This window comes from Delphinus delphis, chromosome 14 (genome assembly GCF_949987515.2).
Source record: "Delphinus delphis chromosome 14, mDelDel1.2, whole genome shotgun sequence".
Lineage (NCBI taxonomy): Eukaryota > Metazoa > Chordata > Mammalia > Artiodactyla > Delphinidae > Delphinus > Delphinus delphis.
Genome location: NC_082696.1, coordinates 22,102,796 through 22,120,685, shown reverse-complemented (window position 1 = coordinate 22,120,685; position 17,890 = coordinate 22,102,796). Strand labels below are relative to the sequence as shown.

Genomic DNA, 17,890 nt, shown 5'->3' with positions numbered 1-17,890 from the left:
TAGATCCCAATCATTTTTTAAAATGTAGTTTGTACTTCCAAAATATATTTGTGATTTTAAATAAATTGTATATATGCATGTGTGTATATTACTTAACCAATATATTATGTTATAATGTATCATAAACTGAGAGGATAAATAAATATAAATGGAAGTTCTGTTACTTGCTTCTCATACCCCAGTAGATCATCTAGAGCACCCCCTGGGTTGCATGCACCCCAGTTTGGAGACGATTTTTCTGCAAGATAAGACATCTACAGTCTGATTGCAACTTGGCCTTTCAAAATTATCTTTCACTAATCTTCTATTTAAACACTCCACTGAATCTCTAGCAGATATTGTCATTCACCTGTCTTCCTCTGCACCTTGTTTTTACAGTTTTATACTTAAATTAGTTTCTAAAGTGTATTTGATGAACCCTAAACATGTTTTCTGTGAACCTAAGAGATGTAATAACACAGAAAAAGGGATCAAAAAGTCAAATTAGTTCAGGAGCTAAATTATTAAACAAACTGAAGCAAGTTTCTGTATATCCAAGCATCTCAGGTTCTTTCGTGTACTGATATGCATCATGAATCTTAGAGAGAGAGAGAGAAGGCACGTAGCTGTCAAGCTTTATTTGACCATGGAGCTGTTTCGTCTCAGGCATATGAAAGAACTAGGACCTCAGAACACACATTTGCAAACACTGACTTAGAATGTCCTTTCTGCCTCTTTCTCTCACGTCCTCAAATTTTGTTGTTGATCGTACAGCAGATGAAGCTGATAATGAATGTACTTATTTGTATTTTTAGTTTTCACCTGAGCACTGGAGAGGACAAGATTAAAGTGAGGAGAAGCATTGTGAATGATCAAAGGTAACGCTGGCAACGTCTTGCAGAAAATGTAACATCTTTCTCTTGCTCTCTGCTTTGACTGTCTGGTAGAGAAATGAAATCAGTGCAGTAGGAGAGAAACATTTCAATCCAGTGGCACATTTAAATTATGTCTTTATCTCTAGTGGACAGTCTTCTTTTTTTTTCCTGTAGTTAAAACGGTAATATAGCAGACTGGGTAGAAATGTACATCTGATAAAAAATAATTCAGAAGTAGAACATTTGTTAGTTTTAGTATTTCCAGTTTATGATAACCAATTACCTCTTATTTGAAATTTCAGAGACCTTCAAAGAAAGAAAATAATTATAGTGTTATTTCAAGTAAGGTACTTATGTACAATAGCATCTAATAATATGGGTGATAGATGCTGAAATATTTTCAACATTCAAAGCCATCGGCTAATTTTCTGAAGTCTTCATTTTTAAATTTATATCAAGGTCATGACTTATGCAGGCAGGTAATTTAATGGATATGTTCACCGTATGTAATAGTTGGCATTTAAAGGCCAACTGTTCTTAAAAAATAATGTAAACTCCTACATGAAATAAATGTAGTTGTGTTCAGGTGATATATTGCATCTCCACAGAATAAAAATATTAGTTGAAAAGCAAAAGTTCACATCTCTTACTCAGTTTCAATTGACTGAATTAATATTATGTATTTACAACTATAATGATGGAATACATCTCTTTTCAGGTGATACATTCTTACTATGAGAAGCTAGTAATAAAATTTCATATGAGAGTTGACTAGAGAGTTTTCTTATTTTTTTTCTTTTTCTATTCGGCATTAGAAAAACACGTCTTTAAGATTATATTTCAAACTTATTTCTGTAAGTATTCAACAGACTGGATTGGGCCACCTGGTTAGGGAAAGTTGTTTTTTATTTTCTGGAATTGTTCCTTTTCCTTTGTGATCTAAAGAACAAATAATGTATTTAATGTATTTTAACACTGTATTCTTGATGGTAACAGGACTTTTCTCCTCTATTTAGGCAAATAATTTCTTTTTTCCAAACCTTACTGCTAGATCATATTGAGCCTTGAATAATGGATCCAGCAATTATCTGGATCGCTTTGCTGGACACTTTGTCTTGCAGTTGTGGCAGCCCTAGTTCAGGGTATCTCCAATGGTATACCCTCTGCAGAGGGCTCCAACTCAGATTCTAACAGTGCAATTTTATAAGAAGAGCCAAATAGCATATTTCTCAGAAGTATAAATATATTAAACCAATGCTTCTTGGAAGCATAATCATCATCCTCATCCTCATTGTAAGCTTCATCGCAGTGTCTCCTTACATTTGCACAGCACTTTATGATTCCAAGCACTGTCACATTCACTGGCTCATTGGATTCCCTCTCCCAATTACTCCCTGACATAGATAAGGCAGGTAGCATCCTGCCCTTTCAACCAGTGACAAAACTAAGACCCAGTGAATTGCCCAAGATCAATCAACCAATATGAAAAGCCGGGATTTTTGACTTTGTGCTGCCATGCTGCAGTCCCACTTGAAGTGACTCCTCTACTGCCTGACAATACTAAAATCAGCCATCGTGAATATATGTCAGCACCTTAGAAACTCTTGTTCAAAAAGCATTTAAGTTCATGGAATCTCAGTTTCCTGTCTGTCAAACCAATGGGTAATTTTACAGAAAATTATAGGGAGAATGAACTTAGACAATGTATATGGGAAAATCCACACATTTTGTTTTTCTTTGGTATGAACTCCGGCATTGCTTTAAAATTTGTTCTTACTGGCTTTACCTCCATTTCTTTCTTTCTGCTTGCTGTTTCTTTTATGTTCATGGATGAACTTTTATAGTCTCTCATAGTTTTTGTCCAAACAACAATCTACTAGTCTTCACACACGCTTTTTTCCCAACCTTTTCTTTCAATCAGATTGTTACACTTAACACAGACCCTAGCTTTAGATAATGCTATCATACTCTATTACCTAGGCAGACAGGAAACCAAAGCTGCAGAGACTGGTTTATTCAAATAAAGAACAATTGATAGTAACAACAGATAGAACTGGACTTTACAGAACCATAAAATAGTTTCAGTTTCCAGGATGAGAGAAGAAAGCAACACAGATAAGACCTGTGAAAACGCACGGTCGTTCTTGAATTGCTGAATTTGGGTCAGTACCATCCACATTGTACTGTGTTCTCAATATTCAAAGGAAGTGAAAGGTCATATTCCCAACTATAAGTTCTCAGTTACTGGAGTGGCAAAGGTTAGTTTCCAACAATAATTTAATCAAGGGATACTTTTTTTAAATAGGCCGTTAAACAAATTATTAAGCTATCACAATTCAGCTTATATTTCACACCTATGTTTGTCTCATCCTAAAATATGACTCATATATGAACATTAAGCAGTAAATGATTTTAGAGATAAATAGCTTTTCAGAGTGAATTATGAGAATTGTGAAGTATGTTGTCCTTGAGATTAGCACAGATAGTTAGGGAAAAAATAGGGCCACTTTTAAATTTCACCTAACCTTGAATAGCAAATATTTCACTTATTTTTCTTTTTTTAAGCATCACAAATATGTGAATACTCTATTTCATTTATACTGATACCCACAGAATTTCATAAATAAAATATGCTACTGCCTCTCCACTGAGGACTTTATAGTAACACAGTTCTACTGAGTTCACTTGGGCATCTTTTGATTTCTGCTCTTGACCACAGCTGTGATTACAATAGAAGAGAAAATTATATTACTTCAAATAGTAGAACCAAAGTTTTGGTGGGGCTTTTAGGGTATGTCTCTGCTTCCCATAGAGATATTTTCTTTTTAAAGACATGCAGGGTCAGGCAGTCTATAAACTTCTTCAGTGATATGCTGACCAATCACTGAGTGAATTTCAAGTACTTATTTTGTAACTTTTCAGTGTACAAAGTACTAGTAAATACTTCATGGAGATAGAAAATCATTTATCACAATTCTGGAGAAATTGTAATGTATTTGTAAACAATAACACTTAATAATTTCAAAAGTTAAAAGTTTAGTCAGATTAGTTGAAATTCTAATTTTTCTTGAAAAACTTTATTTTTTGCTTTAAAGAAACAATGTGGAATTAACCACAAATATGGCCTTTCTTGCATGTATGCTGTAAAACATTACTTAAAAGAATTTCTCAAAAGAAATGGGGTGATATGGTAGATGATACAGGCAGTATCTTATAAAATCTATTCATATTGAGATTTTTTTAACATTATAATTTGTGCAGTGGCAGAAGTCTTTGAGTGCCTTGGCATATTTCTTCAGTCTCAGCACTTTATGGTCACCCTCTTACTACCATATCCAAATGTTCTATTTTTCCACCCAAAAAACAACCAACTGGTCAATAGCACCACCAACAATTCTATCGGAATTGTTTTCCTAGGTTGGTGATTTTGGCCCTTCTAGTTTACAATGCTACCAACAATCCTGATTTAGAAGGAAGAACCATTCAGCAGAAGCTCTTAAGAAATAATGAGTCCCTGGATGAGGGCTTGAGGCTACACAGAGTGAACGTGAGGCAACTGGGTAAGTGCCTTTAATATTTTTATAATATGTGTTTTATGTGACTACTATCCAGGTTTAATTGAAACAACAACAAAAATATTCCTCCTTTGTGTGTTTGCTTATTTAAAGCTTTTTTTTCTGATGATGAAATTCATCCTATTGGTGACATTGTTAACAAATGGGTGACAAGGTTAGCATAAAAGGTAGTACCTTGATACCTGTGAATCCAAGGGAATGAAAGAGGCAGATGAAAGTTTATACCCTATTTTAGGAACCTTATGAAAATACTAAGAATATGAGCAAAATGCCAAGATAACCTTGAGCAGAATTGGCTTCAAGTTTAGGAATAAAGTGTGTGTGTGTGTATGTGTGTGTGTGTGTGTGTGTGTGTGTGTGTGTGTGCATTTGGGATCTCTAATGAGGTAAATCTTATAAAAGACTATTTCGTGTTATAAAACATCCTCTTCTCTTATGTTCTCTGTCTCCATTAAAGATACCACCGTCTTTGCTGGAATAGGCCAGAAATCTGGGAGTTATCCTGGACTTAGATTCAGTTCTCACCTGGATGCCATTCACATCCTAAACTCCAGCCACAGGTGTGGTGCTTCGAGCACCTCCCCAAACGTGCAGTGCTCTTTTCTCTGTCTTTGCCCACACTTCTGTCCTCTCCTCTCACTGCCCACCTGATGATCAACTATATAGTATTAAGGACAGTCCAAAGTCACCTCTTCTATGAAGCCTTTTCTGACATCATCATGTACGAATAGATATCACTGTCTTGGAGACTCCACTTCAAGCTGTCCACAGCTTCATACATTTTCTTTAAACAGGAATTTCCCCTGGCTTGAGAACACATCTTATTTTTCTAACACCCTCACTTCCTACCTCCCCCCAGCAACCAGCATATCCCCCAACCCTTAAATACCTGAATAAATAAACAAATGAGGCTTGATGGGCATATTTTAGAAAAGTAAATGATCAAAATATGGATAACAAAAAATAACGTTATCATTCTAATGTTATGATGACAGTTGATTAGGTATATTAGTAGAGCTCAAAAGAAAGGGAAACTTTGACACATTTCCTTATACACACATGCAGGAGGTTGAAGTGGGGGAAGCAGCTATTCCTCAGCCTCTAAGAGCAGGATTATGGCTGAGGCCAGAATCACAATGTAATAAAGAAGCAGGCATCTTTGCTTCTGTGAGAAACCACCCATCTCTAATTTGTCAACATACACAGTTACAGTCAGCCCCCCATTTCCACGGGTTCTGCATCTGTAGATTCAACCAACCTTGGATCAAAAATATTTGGGGGGGTTTCCCTGGTGGTGCAGTGGTTGAGAGTCCGCCTGCCGATGCAGGGGACACGGGTTCGTGCCCTGGTCCGGGAAGATCCCACATGCTGTGGAGCGGTTAGGCCCGTGAGCCATGGCCGCTGAGCCTGCGCGTCTGGAGCCTGTGCTTTGCAACGGGAGAGACCACAACAGTGAGAGGCCTGAGTACCACAAAAAAATAAATAAATAAATATTTGGGGGAAAAAATTCAGAAAGTTCCAGAAATCAAAACTTGAAATATACATTATATTTAAAACTATTTACATAGCTTTTACACAGTATTTGTTATTATAAGTACTCTAGTGATGATTTAAAGTATACAGGAGAATGTGCATAGGTTATTGCAAATATTACACCATTTTACACAAGAGACATGAGTTTCCTCGGATTTTGTTATCTTGTGTGTGTGTGTGTGTGTGTGTGTGTGTTGAGGGGGGTGTTTCCTGGAACCAGTCCCTCGAGAATACTGAGGGATGGATGTATAAGGAACTCGTTGAGGTTAAAGAATGCAAATCATCATTATCGTCATCAACAACAGCAGTTTCTGAGCCTCTGTGGGAAAATGCTTGCTTATTTAATAAACAGAGCTTCTTGGGGATGAGCAAAGTCTAAACGCTGCCCTTTCACACATAAGGGTCTCCACAGAGAAGGAGCTTGATGAATGGTAGTTTGTATGTGGCAAAGGAGCCTCATGAGGACCAACCTTATCTCTGTCCTCAGAGGCTGAGGAATTACTTAGACAAGTAATTTATACCACTTAATTTAAATCCTCTACTTTATTGTTCTTCTGCAAGTGGGTCTATGAAGAAAAATTTCCACCAATTGGAAAAAAAACTCAGAATATAAATGGGAAAGTTATTTAAATGTTCAGTTGGTGACTACAATACTGGTTGCCAGTAGTCTTAGTGTAACTTACTATTTTTCAGTACTGAAATACGAGATTTTGTTGTTGCTGTTGATATAGTGCTTTTATTTTGATATTTTTTAAGTGTAAAATCTGAGTGATTTATGTCATAAAACTCGCCTGGAGAGTTTTCAAACAACAGGTGGGATGATTTGAAGATGAAGGCATGTGTGTACAATGTGTGGCCTACAGGTGTCTTCTTGTCATTCCCCCAGCAAACTTCCAGGTGAAATATGCTTTCAGAGCAGCTAGAAAATGTTTCCATAAAATATGCTGGCAACTCAGTGACAACACTATTGAGGCACTGTTTTATAGGCTTTCCCCTTTGAAAAAGATTAAATTACATTTTGAATTTTTCAGGACAGTTTTCATTTTATGTAGTGTGTTTTTTTTTTTAATAAACCTCTGTTTTACTAATTTTATCTACTAATGATTTACATTAGAATGATATTATAAGTTTCATGTTTATACTTGCATAAGTGTGTTTTTTTATTTGATAGTTTTGTAACACGTAATTTAAAATATGAAATGTAGTTAACATTTATTTTTCATAACTTCTAAACTTTTACAAATTCTGAACATAAAAACCTAGTAGTTTAGTATTGCATGGAATAAATACCTAATTACCAACATTGTTGTCTTGTTCTCATCTTGCACCTCTAATTTCAAAAAATAGGTTAATATTTCTCGTATTTTCACATAGGTATATGTCATGATGATGAGGACCCCAAAGGCTATAAATGGCCAGCCATCCAACCTTCTGTATACAATGCTCCCTGTCCAGGGAAGCCGGGCTTCTATGCTTCACGGACATGGTAATACTTTCTTTTTTTTTTAATATTTATTTAGTTTATTTATTTATTTGGTTGTGCCTTGTCTTAGTTGCAGCAGGTGGGCTCCTTAGATGCGGCAGGCAGCCTCCTTAGTTGCGGCATGCGAACTCTTAGTTGCAGCATGCATGTGGGATCTAGTTCCCTGATCAGGGATCGAAACTGGGCCTCATGCATTGGGAATGCGGAGTCTTATCCACTGTGCCACCTGGGAAGTCCCTGACTCTTGCCAGCAAATTCCATGTAACCTACCTTCCCAGGGTTACAGGTGTTGCACCGTAGTTCCCGTGCAGTGTATATTAATTGGAAAGAAGGGCGGAAATCTCTGTTGTGTATGTGAAATCCATGTGAGGTAAAGACAAGACAGGTAGGTTACCAAGAAAAGCCTTTTTTTTCTCTCTCCAAGAAACATGCTAATTTAGGCTTCTCCAAAGAAAGACAGAGCAATTTGGAAACCAGAGGGTGGTTCTAGAGCAAAGCACCTTATGTGTGGATGAACAAACTCACAGCCTCATAACATACATCTGACATTCTGAGTCTTTTTAACTTTTTGGAGTGGTTATTGTTGGAAGGGGAAAGAGACAGTAAGAGAATAAAGACAAGATCCAGGTTAGGGCAGTCTGCTAGTGGAGACTGTTAGGGTGTGGATTTTTCCTAAATATTGAACGGAAACCTCAGACAGGTTGACTGCAGAGGATTCGCCGAATAACAAGTCAGATCTAGTTCCTCACCCTCCACCCTCCTTCAGTTAGAGTTTTCTTGCAGGGAAATTCATACACTGAAACTGCCCACATAGAAATACTTTGCCCCCACTGCTTGGTTTGACACGTGGTGGAGAGGAAAGAAAGGGGCTTCAGAGCCCTGCGGACATGGATTTGAATTGTAGCTCTACCTCTTCCTGGCTGTGAGACCTTGGAAAATTCCTTGATTTAGCTCAGTCTATTTCTTCATCTCTAAAATGTGGATTATAATCTGCTTTACAGAGTTAAGTGAAATCAAAAATGAGATTTTATCTGGAAAGTTCTTAAAGCAGTACTTGATCCACGTTACCAACTCTGCTTTTAACCTTGGTAACCTGATGTAGCCTAGGTTACAATAGGCTGTTGCTAGTATTTTCTCTCCCTGATGCATGCACCTGATTTTTTTTCCAATAAGAACTTTTAATATGAGTTTTATGTCAATGTATTATAGTCTTATCTTCAAATGAAACTTACCTAGATATTAAGGGAAATTCTAAAGCTTATTATTAAGCAATTTTGTCAGCTATAGTGTCATGTATGCCAAATATTTACAATACCTTTTTTGTTTGTTTGTTTTATAGTCACCATGACCCTGCCAACACATCTCTAGCTTACTGGGGTCCTCCTGATATCTCCAATTGCTCAAGTAAGTGAGAGATTTGTCTTCATTTCTCAAAGGCAAAATGAGATGACCTCGAGCTTCACGGTTTTCATCCTCTTCAAACATGTTCTTCTGTTCTGTGATACCACTATAATATTAAAAGCTAAGCAAATGATTGCTTCACTCACTTAAGATAGAAAATACCATTTTGCCTCATTCTGACTTTCTGTTCTATTCATTCTGTAGGAGATTAAAAATAGTAATAAAATTTTGGAGAAGAGAATATATAAATTAAAATTTGTATCAATGTTTTATAGTTCTGTATTTTTTTAAGCAGCAAATATATACTTATTTAGTGATTCTGGGGGTATCTCTCTTAGAACCATTTGTGAATATTGGTCCCTCCGAGTTACTTACCTAAGTTGCTTAAAAGCACCATTTGTGTCTTACTAAAGAGAGAAATTAGTTTCTGAGTATAACGAAATACTGTTGTCCTGTTAAAATTGTGGTAAGGGGTACACACAGGAAAACTGATTTACTGCTTTACTATGAAGTGAAATACCATACTATGTTTTGGATTCTTGGAAATGCTCATAATACACAGGTAAAACTCTATGTTGTTCTTCTGCCATTTTTTAGGTGAAGCAAATGAAGTTGCCAATCAGATTTTAAATTTAACTGGTGATGGGCAGACATTAAACTCAGCCAATATCACCAGCATCGTAGAACAGGTCAAAAGGATTGTAAATAAAGAAGAAAACATTGATATAACGCTTGGCTCAACTTTAATGAATATATTTTCTAATATCTTAACCAGTCCAGACAGAGACTTGCTTGAGTCTTCTTCTGAGTAAGTTTGTTTGTTTGTTTTCTTCTGGAGAGTAAAATTTATTGGATACACATGTTGTTATACAATTTCTCACAGATCTGAATGCTTGGTGCCCAGCTTTCATAATTTAAATCTCTAGAAGATCCATTGATATTTCCCAAGATCATTCACAGAATAAACTTCAAAGTTCTGTTTTTGATTTTGGTTTTTTTTTTTCTGAGAAAATAATTTACAAATTGATTGGGATTGTCGATCTGGATAGATCATATAAATAGTCCCAGAAAGACATAATTGGGGGCTTCCCTGGTGGCGCAGTGGTTGAGAGTCCGCCTGCCGATGCAGGGGACACGGGTTCGTGCCCTGGTCCGGGAAGATCCCACATGCCGCGGAGCGGCTGGGCCCGTGAGCCATGGCCGCTGAGCCTGCGCGTCCAGAGCCTGTGCTCCGCAACGGGAGAGGCCACAACAGTGAGAGGCCAGCGTACCGCAAAAAAAAAAAAAAAGACATAATTGGTATTTCATTTTACATCTGAAAAATGTTTACATCTGGAAAATGTTAACTGGTGTTAATTCAAAATATAAACTATTATATATATATAAATTTATGACACTTCTTTTTGCTTGCAAAGGAGACAGTTAGCCAACAGCTCACATGTTTTAGGCATAACTTGGTCGCTGTAGGTCACTATCCTACAGACTGTGACACAAAACTGCCACACCTCTGTGACTGTTATACTTCTGAAATGAAAATGCCTAGGGCAGGGTGAAATATACCTATTTTTACACAATTCAGTTTGTATCCAACTATATCAGTTAGCGTGTTAGTATTAAGATATTTAATTTTTTCTGTTTCCTTCCTTTCAACCAAATTTCTTTGACGAAAATTTTGTCTTTGTTAAAATGTATTCCCTAACTTACCTTATGCACATAACAATTACAAACTTTTTTTACAGGGCCTTGCAATTCAAAAAATACTTTTATCATGTTATCTCCTTTGATTCTCACTCAGTTATGAAGTAGGAAGGGTATTTTTCATATGAGGAAAGAAAGGCTAAAACAGATGAAAAACAGAATATTTGTTTAGGATGACTTAATTGTTGCTTTTCCTTAAAGCATGTATTTCTCTTGAGGATGAATTTATCACCACGATTCAGTGTTTTAACTGATGTTATTGTGGTTTGGGGGAATGTTGTGGGTATTCATGTTAAGATGAAAAAGTTTAAGGACAATTTTATTTGGTTTGTATTTTGTCCTGCAGGATATCACATGTGTGCAAGTACCTAAAATGTGTCACTTAACAGTGGTATTATTTGTCATTTCTTTAGAGCTTTAAAAACAATTGATGAATTGGCCTTCAAGATTGACCTACATAGCACATCGCATGTGAATATCACAACTCGGAATTTGGCTCTTGGAGTATCATCTGTGTCCCCAGAGACCAATGAAATTTCAAATTTTAGCATTGGTCTTCCAAGCAATAATGAATCATATTTCCAGGTAATAAGCCAGTGGTTTCTTTAATTAATTCGACGAATTAAAATCTGATCATCTGCTAGTTGCTACTGCAACGACATCTTAGTTCCAGGGGTGGAAGGCTAGTCCGAAGTTTGGTTAACAGCAGTAGTAACCATAAGACATGTGGATGCAGAGAGGAGGTATACTTTCAGTTTACCCTCTACAGGAGGTGATAGTGGAACTAAGCATTAAATTATGAGTGAGTGCCACCCTATTGAGAGTGGGGTATGGGGAGCTGTTCAATCAGAAGACATTTATTAAGGACACAAAGGTGGGAAGCTGCATGGTATATTCTCTTTGCCAGTGGTTCTCAAACTACATTATAATCACCTGGAGGACTTATCAAAACAGATTGCTGGATCCCATCCCCAGAGCTTCTAATTTAGTAGATCTTGAGTGGATCTCCAAAATTTGCACTTTTAACAAGTTCCCAGATATTGCTGGTACTGCTGGTATGAGGATTGTACTTAGAGAACCAATGGTATAGAGGCTAGGAATGGCAAGTGATAAGCAGGCTGAACACGAAATCTGGGGCCAGATTAATGGAGATCCTCCCTGACATGTTTAAGTGACACTTCAGCAAATCATTTTCAAGTTCCTACTGTGTGCTAGACAGTGTTAGCCACGTGGGCAAATGAAATGATTGAAGCATCACCCTTGACATGGGAGAACACATAAGTGGCATTTAACGCTTCTTAACTGTGGAGATAAACCAAGATAGAATATTTTTTTAAATCTGAATATAAGGAAGAACTTATTTTTCTACTTTGGACCAAAGCCTCTTTTGGGTAATTCTATTTCACATTTTAAGAGTGAAAATGTGGTCAGCCTCCGTCTCATTTCAAGTCCATTTGCAGGAAAACATTCTTTGGACTGATCTGTGGGTTCAGTAAAAATGGTACCCAAGAATGTTCAGAAAACTTCAGCTGCTTCCTCTATGCAAAGATACTCATTCTCAGCAAACAAATTAACTCGTCTTTTTTTTTTTTTCTTTTTCCTGGTAGTTATTTTTCTGGTAGTGTGTTTTGAGAAAAGCTTAAAATCTATTAAGTGTAAATCTAATTCTTATACTTGAAAATGGCAACTGATTTATAGATCTCTCAGTTTGTGTTTAGTTAATGTCGGTGCATATCCCATTTTGCCCCATTTGCAAAATGCGAATGAGATCCAGGCCTTTGTCTGTAAGGGATTCAGCCTTGAGGGCAGTGACTGTGGCGGAGGTAAAGGGGAGCCCTGGTCCTGGCCAAGTTGATGCTGGCAGTTACTCTCCTGTGGAGTAAAGTTATTACTGCAATTTAAATATGATTACTCAACTGACATACTCTGTGTGTATGACAGATGGATTTTGAGAGTGGACAAATGGATCCACTGGCTTCTGTAATTTTGCCTCCAAACTTGCTTGAGAACCTGAGTGAAGAAGATTCTGTATTAGTTAAAAGAGCACAGTTTACTTTCTTCAATAAAACTGGACTTTTCCAGGTAAGAGTTCATTAAATTATTATTTTTCAATCGTAAATTGAGTTTCATTGCTCAAAAGGAAAGATAAAAGTTCAGATTTCTTGAAAATGTATCAAGAGATATAGAAAAATTAATCTACTGTATTTTCAAAACTGAAAAATTTTAACATAACTGTTTAAATATTTTATTTTAGATAATTATATGCTTATTAATAGGATGTGTTCATTTAAGGTTTTTAAATAAATCAGATTAAGACTTGCATGATACAATTAGAAATGGAATTTGTGGAGGAGTTATTATTTATTATTTCTTTTGTTAAGTATTTTACGCTCTCCAGCAATTTAGATCTTCAGAGTTAAAGAAATTGTGTGCCAAAGGAAAGTTTTTTTTTTTTTAATTCAGCAGGAAGCACTGTTTACATAATGAGCAGCATTCTTGGCTTTAATCAGTTTTCCCATTAGTATTTCAAATGACCTTTGGCCTTCCCACATCCCCTGAGTAGGGTGGCATTGTGCTGAGCACATATTATCATTTTTATTGGCATCATTTCCAGATACTAGAAAGTCCCCTGCCAGCAAACACTGGTGACCTCTGGTTGCCTTTGAAAGTACAACCCGTTCTGAGCAGTTTCACCGAGCCCTTTCAATAAAAGTTACCTATTAAACTGAAGATACCTGTGTATATCAAACAGTGTGACTTATGTAAGAGAGAACTGCAAGTTTCAAAGCCAGTAGAAATGTTTTTAAAAGACTTGTGCCATACGTCATGTTTAGAGGAATGGCAAAGGAGGCTACAGGGAAGTAAAAGGAGGACCATGGAATCATTTACAGTCATTAACTCAAAAATTTTAAAATGTTATCAGCAAATGCTTTAAGAACAAGCTATATAAAAATTTTGAGCAGATTAAGAATGTAATTACATGCAATTGCTCTGAAGGATTTAATAGCTACAAACACGTAAAACTGCATTTGTTATAGTTATCTGAGGCTTATAACAATGTCGCCTTTAAAAATAATGCAAGAGGACTTCCCTGGCGTCCAGTGGTTAAGACTCTGCGCTTCCACTGCAGGGGGCAGAGGTTTCCCTGCTTGGGGAACTAAGATCCTGCATGCTGTACAATGCAGCCAAAATAATAATAATAATAATACGAAAAATGTAGTAGGTGTTAGATGATGTGAATGGGGGAGAGGGGGCCATTGAGAGGAGAGGTGGAGCCCAGCCGGAGGAGTTGGGAGAAGTCTTAGCTTTGTAAGAATCTGTCACAGTTTCATTTTGAGTCTCATCTTCTCACGCGATCATTTCTTTCTCCTTTGGCATCTCCCAATCAGCGACATTATTAGGAAACATATGTTTGGTTTTTAAAGTAAATTTATGGCAGAGTGAAAAAAATGTAAGGGTTCTATGGTACTCCCCTCACACAGGGAACAGCATAAGAGTATTTTTAAAGGAAAGGCTGGGTATCCCCAAGCCGTAGCCACTTTATTGAGAGAGACCACACAAATGTAATAAAAAGCTATATTCTGGATTCTGAGAGCTAGGTAGCATTTAAGGAATCCTGTATTATTTCAAAACAGCTGAGTTATAAGCTGTTGTAGAGAAATTCAGGAGGCTCAACAGGAAACACAAAGGGAAGGAGAAAGTGGTGATGGTCTTGCTGGAGAAACAGTCTACTGGTCCCAGTCATTTTGCAGCACAGATTCACTAATTTGATTTCCTGACATCCTTATCTTTGAAGTGGAAGCTACAGATGCCGGCAAGTGTGCAGCCAGAGATGGTAAAAGTTCTGGTGGGGCTTTAATCCGGTAGAATTACATCTAGGTTTACGTTAGTAAACACTCAGATTGTTGTCATGGACATGAAAGATGAATTGATTTTTATTTTTCACACCATATTTCCTTGGTACTTCTCTAAAGGAAAACAACTTCATTTATTTTTTAGGATAGGGAAATGATCTAATGATTTCATAGCTTTTTATGAGTGTGTATTATTTGTGGGTTTGCATTGTTTCAGATTTTAAGTGGCTGGCATCAGCCACAACAGTGAAGAATGAAGTTTTATGAACATCGCCTTACAGCATTGGTTCATACTGTTCCCTCAATGTATTTATTATAATAAGGGAAATAGCAGAGCTCTTTCAGGAAAGCTAGCAATTTGATCTTATAAACAGGATGTTCTATAACTGAAGATCTTAAGTGTAAAAAGTGCTGACAGATTGCTTATTTTGGAGCACCAAAATAAAATAAAAGTGTGTACTTCTGACTAATACACAATTTTTTCTTCTTTAAAAGGATGTAGGAACCAAGAAAGGCACCTTAGTGAGTTATGTGATGGCATGCAGTATTGGAAACATTACTATCCAGGATCTGAAGGATCCTGTTCGAATTAAAATCAAACATACAAGGACTCAGGTAAGGAAAAGCTACAAATAGCCATGGAACAGAGGCAGACTGTTTGATAGAATTGTGGGGCCTTTTTTAAAATACATGATTAGAAGTAACTAGTACTTTTTTTGCAGGGGGCAGTTTTCCACAAAGGCGAGACCAGCTAGTCAGGTAGTGCCGTAATGTCCTGGTGAACAGTGGCGGCAGGGCAGGGGTTGGATGGGGGGAGTTAGTCTTGTCTAGGATTCAGTCATCTGAAAGAGAGTAAGAGTGAAGGAAAGAGTCACACCTTTTGAGAAACAACATATAATTACTTCAGCTGACTTAGATGTAGATGCACAGTTGTGTCATTACAGGTTTTGGTTGTCTTTTTAAAGCCAGAGAATACTGAAACTAGGAAAGCAGAAGGGAAATGGGAGAAACAGAAGAGAGTTGACATTTTTGGGGAGCTTAGCAGTTGTCTAAAAACTTGGCAAATGTTGTGCTTTTTTTTTTTTTTTTTTTGCTTCATTACCCTTGCTGTCATCTGTTTATTTGATAAAATTATGTGGGGTTCTTATTGTCTTAAATGGCCCAACCACAGTTTTCCCCTGATTTATAGAGGGTCCCAGTCATGATTTGACCATTAGGCAGGCAGGAAGGCAGGCGGGAAGTGAGCTGGCTGATAAGGACTAAGGCTTGGAACTGAAGTCTTCTAAGAATTAGCCCTGCTTTGTCACGAAACCTCTGAGACTTCCCTGTTCTAACCCTTTGGCCTCCTTTGTTTCAGCTCCTTCATCTATAAAAAAATTTTTATTGTGGTAAAATATACATAACATAAAATTTACTATTTTAACCATTTTTAAGTGTATAGTTCTGTGGAATTAAATACATTCACATTGTTCTGCAACCATCACTACATCCATCTCCAGAACTTATTCATCTTCCCCAACTGAAACTATGTCCCCATGAAACAGCAACTCCCGTCGCCCCTCCCGCAACCCCTGGAAACTGCCATTCTACTGTCTCCATGAATTTGACTACTCTGGTATCTCATATAAGTGGAATCATACAGTATTTGTCCTTTTGTGATGGGCTTAGTTCACTTGGTATTTTCAAGTTCCATCCATATTATAGCATGTGTCAGAATTTCCTTCCTTTTTAAGCCTGGGTAATATTCTATTGCATACACACACACACACACACACACACACACTCACACACACACACATTTTGTTTATCCATTCATTCATTGATTGGCTGTTTCCACCTTTTGGCTGTTGTGAGTAATGCTGCTGTGAGCATGGTTGTACAAATATCTGTTTGAGTCCCTGCTTTCAGTTCTTTTGGGCACATACCTAGTCATAAAGGAGAGTTTTGAAGATGAAGTGAAATTTTAGTGTAAAGAGCCTTGCTAAATGCTGAGAATTACACTTTATGATGAGACATAATTAGTAATCTGCAGATAAATGGTAACCTGATTCCTCTGGAGTGTTAGTTGATTTCCATTTGAAGTCTATGAGAGCAAACCCCTAAACTGCCTGCCGTTCTTTGGTCATATTGCCGTGACTAATTATGACCTATTTCTTTGTGAAAACCTTAGCATTTTTACTCTTTCCCCATGTTCAAATTGTATGATTTTTTATTTCTTTGAAACACAATTTCACATGTTTGTTCTTATGTTAATACAGGCTGTGCCTCATCCCATCTGTGCCTTCTGGGATCTGAACAAAAACGGTACGTTTTAAAATATTGGCTGTCTTAATAACAACTGAATTTTCAACATTGTTAGACACCCCCGTTTCCTTTAATTCCATCCCAAATCAGAGTGAGTCACAATGTAAGTTTGAGGGCAACTGAGCTGCAAAATTTAGTTTAGGTAGCTTGGGAAGCGAATTCTAATTTCTGTAACTTTTCCTTCATTGCAAGAAGAAATAGGCAGACTTGACTTTTAAACAAACCACCTCTGATTTCAGTTATTTATAAACTATAGCTTACGTTTTTATTGCTACTTCTAGATGAATGTCAATGTACATTTGACCACATTCTTCTAGGACACTTCTGAGGAGGGTATTTGATGTGCACAAGGCCTGCAATTTCAAATCCAGCTTCCAGACCACAGATTATGGGGGCAAATCATATTAGGGGATTGTAACTATAGGATTGGTTATAATGGATGCATGTTACTTGAAAGAATTGAACTGCCTCCAGAATGACATTTGACAGTCAAGAGAGAAAAGGCAGAATTAAGGGTAATCCACTAGGTGTGAAAGTGTGGAGATGTCTGTGAAGGGAAGGGAAGTGGCAACACCGCCCACCTCTGCCCTATAAGCGTCACCTTCCCTTGGGGTTCCCCAGTGGGATTATGGTGGCCCCAATCAAACAAGCGCCAGTGTCCCAAAACCTCTTTTTTTTTGATACTCCAGTCTTAGCTGGGAAGTTTTTCTTGTTGTTTGGTTTCTAGTTGCAGTTTTGAGAAGATCCTAATTTACTAGCTACATAGTTTACAAATGATATCACCCTTGTAGTCTTAAAATACCCTTCAAATATATGGAGTTGTTCATATTCCATAGCATACCGTAAAAGTCAGATAAGATGTGTTAAAGGCATTTGTAGTAAGTTGTCTCTGTGCGTGACTGCTTTGTACATAACAGCAATGTTTCCAAGGAAGCTGACCTCCTTTGTTCTCATGTCTTTCACAGAGATATAGACTGACCCAAGGGGGTAAAAAACTTGTGCTGATCTCTAGAGACTTTGTTAGTATATAACATATTTGAAAAAGGGATATTCTTTTTATGGAAGTTGACTTTAAAAATATATTAAAATAAATAAATTATATATCAATTCATATATTAATATATTTATGTTCAATATATATTTATATTACATATAATCTATTATATAAATATACTTAAATAAGTAAAA

General features: G+C 36.9%; 1 protein-coding gene across 1 annotated transcript in view; it reads left to right on the top strand.

Annotated features, from left to right (window-relative positions):
• The window catches only part of ADGRG6 (adhesion G protein-coupled receptor G6), a 135,550-nt gene that overhangs the window by 87,794 nt on the left and 29,866 nt on the right, over positions 1–17,890 (top strand). Inside the window, exons 9-17 of the mRNA XM_060030658.2 lie at positions 795–857; positions 4,272–4,414; positions 7,337–7,448; positions 8,785–8,849; positions 9,444–9,654; positions 10,958–11,129; positions 12,486–12,626; positions 14,894–15,013; positions 16,657–16,702. Of these exons, the coding sequence (XP_059886641.1) occupies positions 795–857; positions 4,272–4,414; positions 7,337–7,448; positions 8,785–8,849; positions 9,444–9,654; positions 10,958–11,129; positions 12,486–12,626; positions 14,894–15,013; positions 16,657–16,702 (1,073 nt within the window). The remainder of the gene's footprint in view (positions 1–794; positions 858–4,271; positions 4,415–7,336; positions 7,449–8,784; positions 8,850–9,443; positions 9,655–10,957; positions 11,130–12,485; positions 12,627–14,893; positions 15,014–16,656; positions 16,703–17,890) is intronic.